Genomic DNA, 5866 nt, shown 5'->3' on the forward strand with positions numbered 1-5866 from the left:
CGCGTGCGCGCGCCCCAGTCTGATATTTGTTCTTCCTCTGTGCCATACAGAGCCACAGTTTACTAGCTGACATGTTCCTTCATCACTATGAACAGACGCAGAGTAGGCCTACTTTATTCTGACTCCACACACACCGTCCTGCTGACACAAACGCTCACTATAAAACCAAACGTGGAGAAATGTGCTGTTAAATATAGTCCCCAAATGAACTGGAACAAGCGGCAGTTTAAAAAGGTGAGTCAATGACACGTAGGACTGCACGATATTACCTATTTTAAGACCGTCTTAGTGCCCACGTAGTTTAAATAGCAAATGCACCTGGGTGTGCTGTTCTTACAGGGAGGTGTGTTCAGGTGCATTCTGGGCATATTGGTATTTTGGGGCAGCGGGAAGTGATCGCGCCACTGACCAACAAAAACTTGGTCTAAAGTCAATAATGCAGCATTTCATTATTTTTTCTGCGCATCATTAAAATGTGCCTAGGCGCACTCGCAGTGACGCGCAGCCACACACAAATAAAAAAAATTACAAAGTGAAATAGTATTGTAATATGATCTGCTCGCGCGCTTTTACTTCACGCACAAGAAGGTCAGTTTCTTCTCTCCTTCCTGCTCAGCAAGTCCGCCATCATCCGACATGGACCTTCTTTTTTTAGCTGTCAAACTCGCAAAAGTGGATTTGGACATGTCCAAAACTCACCTGCACCGTGCGCTTCTTGCCGTGCGCCTAGATCGTTAAAATAGGATTTTATATTATAGAATTTGAGCAGCTTTTTCTTTTTTTCTCTTCTCTAGACTAACAAAAGACACAGCACGGTTCAAAGACGAGCTGGACATCATGAAGTTCATCTGTAAAGACTTCTGGACTTGTGTATTCAAGAAGCAAATCGACAACCTTCGGACCAATCACCAGGTAACCACTCCTGTCCATTAATCTGTCTCTCCAGGATTTCATGGATGTTTTCTGAGATTGTTGCAATTTTTTTTTTGTATTTTTGTTGCAATGAAGTTGCGGGAGACAGAAAGTTGCAAAAAACTTTCTGTCATCAGTAGTTCTTTAAAAAGGGTTAGTATTTTTGCCTAGACTTCTGTGCTGATGTGTTGTCATGTTTTTTTCAGGGCATCTATGTTCTCCAGGACAACACTTTCCGCTTGCTGAGTCAGCTGTCAGCTGGGAAGCAGTATCTGGAACACGCCCCAAAGGTGCTCTTGCATGCATTTTATTGCATGACATTATTTGTTATTATTCATTATGTATTATATACAAGTATTTGATCACCTACCAACCAGTAAGAACTGCAGCTCTCACAGACTTGGTAGTTTTTCTTTAAGAAGCCCCTTTTAAGTACTCCACTCATTGACTGTATTAACTGCCCCTGTTTGAACTCGTTACCTGTATGAAAGACACCTGCCCACACAATCAAACAACCGCTCCACAATGGCCAAGACCAGAGAGCTGTGGAAGGACATTAGGGAAACAATTGTAGGCCTGCACAAGGCTGGGATGGGCTAGAGGACAATAGGCAATCAGCTTGGTGAGAAGGCAACAACTGTTATTAGAAAATGGAAGATGATGGTCAATCTCCCTCAGTCTGGGGCTCCATGCAAGATCTCACCTCGTGGTGCATCAATGATCATGAGGAAGGTGAGGGATCAGCCCAGAACTACACAACAGGACCTGGTCAATGACCTGAAGAGAGCTGGGACCACAGTCTCAAAGAAAACCATTATGGCGGTTTTCCACTGCGTGGTATCTACTCGACACGCCTCGGCTCTACTCGCTTTTTTTGGTTTCCATTACGAAAAAAAGTCCCTGGGACCTGCTACCAGGTACTTTTTGTAGTACTACCTAGTCGAGGTTCCAAGCGAGCGAGGGATACCTAAGGTGACATGGAAACCTGCAGACTGCTGGTTGGGCGGAGGAGAACGTCACTTATGACTGCGTTGTTAGCAAACAAGAGTGCGGAGTGTGTTTCAAACAAACGGGACATTTAAAACAAATCTTGCGGACAACGACAGATTATCCACTCTCTGCACTATTCTCACTTTTCAACGTTGGGCTACTAGCGGCTTCATGTCGTTTCCATATCGCACACGTTACTTTAAAAAAACAGACAATATATATAACAAAAGTTTTTATTTAGCTTTTCAAGTAGCGCATCAAACCCTCCCAAACTTCCCGGTCTTCTTCCTCTGCACCCTGTGACAGTGTCCCCCCCGGCTCTGCTGTCCCAGATGTATCCCAGTCGTTGTCATAAGCCTCTCTGTGACTCTCATACAGATTATACGAAGCACAGTAGTCAAAACCAGAGGTTTCACCGGTCGGACATCGCCCACCAGACGGTCTGCGGCGGAGATTTTGCAAAGCGTGAATGCTCTGAAACACAAACAGTACACAACACACATGTTGGTGTGTAATCATGGTTGCTAAAGTTCATGTACTTTATATAGCGTATAGTAAATACTGACTACGACGCTGAACACATGCAGATGTTAGCTAACGTTACCAGGAAACTTAACTTACCCTTTTGTGTCGGCGAACAACCGTCATGTCGACGTCTGAACTCCGTCAGAATTCCCAAACTCGCGTTTTTTTAGCAGTGATTTTTGTTGCTTCCTTCAGCTTCTTTTGAAACAAAACATTTGTTGTGGCTGCGGCGAGTAGCCGACGTGCTGTTGTGAGTCACGTTGAAAATTACGTCATCACGCGTTGCTATGGTGACCAGCCACGCTGAGGCGTTACTCAATCTGTAATGGAAAACGGAAATAGAATGGGCCGAGCCAAGCCGAGGCGAGCCGTTACCAGCAATGGAAAAACGCCATTAGTAACACACTATGGCGTCATGGATTAAAATCCTGCAGTGCATGCAAGGTCCCCCTGCTCAAACCAGCGCATGTCCAGGCCCGTCTAAAGTTTGGCCATGACCATCTGGATGATCCAGAGGAAGAATGGGACATGGTGGAAACATCATTCTTTGTGGATGCTTTTCTGCAAAGGGGACAGGACGACTGCACTGTATTGAGGGGAGGATGGATGGGGCCATGTATCGCCAGATCTTGGCCAACAATCTCCTTCCCTCAGTAAGAGCATTGAAGATGGGTTGTGGCTGGGTCTTCCAGCATGACAACGACCCGAAACACACAGCCAGGGCAAGTAAGGAGTGGCTATGTAAGAAGCATCTCAAGGTCCTGGAGTGGCCTAGCCAGTTTCCAGACCTGAACCCAATAGAAAATCTTTGGAGGTAGCTGAAAGTCTGTATTGCCCAGTGACAGCCCCAAAACCTGAAGGATCTGGAGATCTGTCTGTGTGATGTCTGTCTGCTGTCTCTGTCTGTGTGATGTCTCTCTGCTGTCTCTGTCTGTCTGCTGTCTCTGTCTGTCTCCTGTCCATCTGCTGTCTCTGTCCGTCTGCTGTCTCTGATGTCTGATGTCTCTGTTTGATATTTGTCTGTCTGATGGCTGTCTGTCTCTTGCAGTCTGTTTCTTCCTGTCTGATGTCTTTGTCTCTTTGATGTCACCGTCTTTCTGCTGTCTCTGTCTCCTTGATGTCACTGTTTGTCTGTCTGTTGTGTCTGTCTATCTAATGTCTCTGTCTGTATGATGTCTCTGCAGTATCTGTCCTTCTCCTGTGGTCTGGTGAGAGGAGCGCTGTCCAGTCTGGGGGTGAAGAGTATTGTGACTGCTGAGGTGTCCATCATGCCTGCGTGTAAGACATGCATCACTCCTCCATCATCCAATCAGAGACAAGAGAAGTCTTAAATCAACTACTTGTGTCTAAATTTAGTGTTTTTAATCAAGACAAACTTATTTTTATAAGACATTTTTCAGTATTTTATGCAGAGCCAGGGAGGTTTTAAGAAAGGAAAAAAAAAAATACAGTATATACAATATACAGACTAACTTTGGTATTTTTCAACCTGGACCCTATGTCTCCATGTTTCTGTGTCTAAGTGACTGATGGGAACAACAGTCTCTGAAACTGGTCCAGTATTAGGCATGACATAACAAGGAAACAACCTGTAATGTAACGATAATGGCCAACTGCGCAGCTTCCATTTCCGTCCACTAAAAGTACTGTTTATTTACATGGAGTCTGGTGGGTGGGGTGACGATGATTATCAGGGCCGTGTCACATTAGACAAAAAGGATCTTACTCTTTAACACAAAAGTCTATTTTAGGTATGGATCCTTTCCCTAATAATCTGAGAAGAATAATCTGAGTCTGTCAGCAGCAAAAAACAGAACTTTTACTGGACGCTGATGCTGTCCTGTAGGGTTACATTACAGCTTGTTTCTAACTGACGCTGAGACCAAAGTTCATGACCAAGGTCTATCCAATTGAGTGTCAATGTGGGTGTTTTTAAGTTAATATTGATGTTTACATACTGTACATGCTGCAAAACAACAGTAGGAACACATTTACGCAGAAGGAAAAAAGTTTCTCTTTATTTGAATAAAGGACTCACATGCTTTCTCCCTTTTGTTCTTTTTGTCTCTCTGCAGGTAAATTCCAGATCATGATCCAGAAAATGTAGTGACTACCTTAGCCACGTAAACTCTGCACTCGTCTGCCTTCATATGTTCTTCATATTTTGTCATTAAAGGGAAATGCCTCCATTTTTCATCATCAAAATATTCTCTTATTCACTCTTAAATTGCAGTTAGAAGTTAAAGTTTGCCAAAAGTTAGATCCAATCTTTAGAAGAGAAGATTCACACACTTTCAATGCCATGAGGATTTCTGAGAATGATTTTGTTATCTCTTTTATATAAGTCTTGATTCATTAGATGCATGTGTAAGTATTCTCATTATGGAAGGTGTATGGACCCTCTGGTGACAGGAGGTAAAATGTCAAGTTTGTAATGATACCGAGTAAAGTGTGAATCCATTTTAATAAATGATCAAATGTATCAAATTATCAAAAGGTTGGTCTTGGATTTATTGTTTAAAAGATGATTGGTATTGTACCTGTCCTAGTAATTTCTAATTAGACTTCTACTGCTTTTCATAAACTAATCTTATGTTTAAACAATTTATTTGAAAAAGCAAAGTATAGAGCAAACATAATGAAGAAATGTGGCCCACTTGAGCAGCATGAATAACCAGACCATGTCTTCTAACTATAAATCATAATTTGAAAACCTACCACATGCACGAATTGCAACCAATACCTAACCTAAGATTTTAAAGGTTCTTTGGATGCTTTTATATAGACCTTAGTGGTCCCCTAATACTGTATCTTAAGTCTCTTTATATAGACCTCAGTGGTCCTCTAATACCATATCTGAAGTCTCTTTTATATAGGCCTTTGTGGTCCTCTAATACCATATCTGAAGTCTCTTTATATAGACCTTAGTGGTCTCCTAATACTGTATCTGAAGTCTCTTTTATATAGGCCTTTGTGGTCCCCTAGATTAGATTAGATTATACTTTATTCAGCCCACAACGGGGAAATTTTCAGATTACAGCAGCAGCATTTTCTTCAATAACAGCAAAAAACAAAAACACACAAACAAGTAAACACACAAGAAATACAGGCAAAAAAACAGAAAATGATTATATGGTAGACTATACCATATACAGGCAAAATGGCGTCAAACAAAGGTATTTTAAAGTGCGGTTGCCATGATACAAGAAACAATATTGCGGTGTATGTGACGTTAAAATTAAATTGAACGTGTAATTAGAGTAATAAAGCAAGAGTCGGTAGCATAATAAAAATTATATTAACAAATATTGAAAAGTAAGTACTTGTAATAAAATAATATAAATACCGATAATAAAGATAAACAGAAAGTGTGTGGTGTAGATAGGAGAAAAAAGGAACAGAAACTATAACATTATCAGGTAGTGCAGGTGTTGTAGAG

General features: G+C 41.7%; 1 protein-coding gene across 1 annotated transcript in view; it reads left to right on the plus strand.

Moving 5' to 3' along the window:
- Positions 1 to 4923, plus strand: part of LOC116692964 (trafficking protein particle complex subunit 6b) — a 5450-nt gene extending 527 nt beyond the window's left edge. Inside the window, exons 3-6 of the mRNA XM_032521612.1 lie at positions 795 to 912; positions 1119 to 1202; positions 3612 to 3705; positions 4503 to 4923. Of these exons, the coding sequence (XP_032377503.1) occupies positions 795 to 912; positions 1119 to 1202; positions 3612 to 3705; positions 4503 to 4534 (328 nt within the window). The 3' untranslated portion in view covers positions 4535 to 4923. The remainder of the gene's footprint in view (positions 1 to 794; positions 913 to 1118; positions 1203 to 3611; positions 3706 to 4502) is intronic.
- Positions 4924 to 5866: the final 943 nt, after the last annotated feature.

The sequence above is a fragment of the Etheostoma spectabile genome, chromosome 7, assembly GCF_008692095.1.
Source record: "Etheostoma spectabile isolate EspeVRDwgs_2016 chromosome 7, UIUC_Espe_1.0, whole genome shotgun sequence".
Taxonomy (NCBI): Eukaryota; Metazoa; Chordata; class Actinopteri; order Perciformes; family Percidae; genus Etheostoma; species Etheostoma spectabile.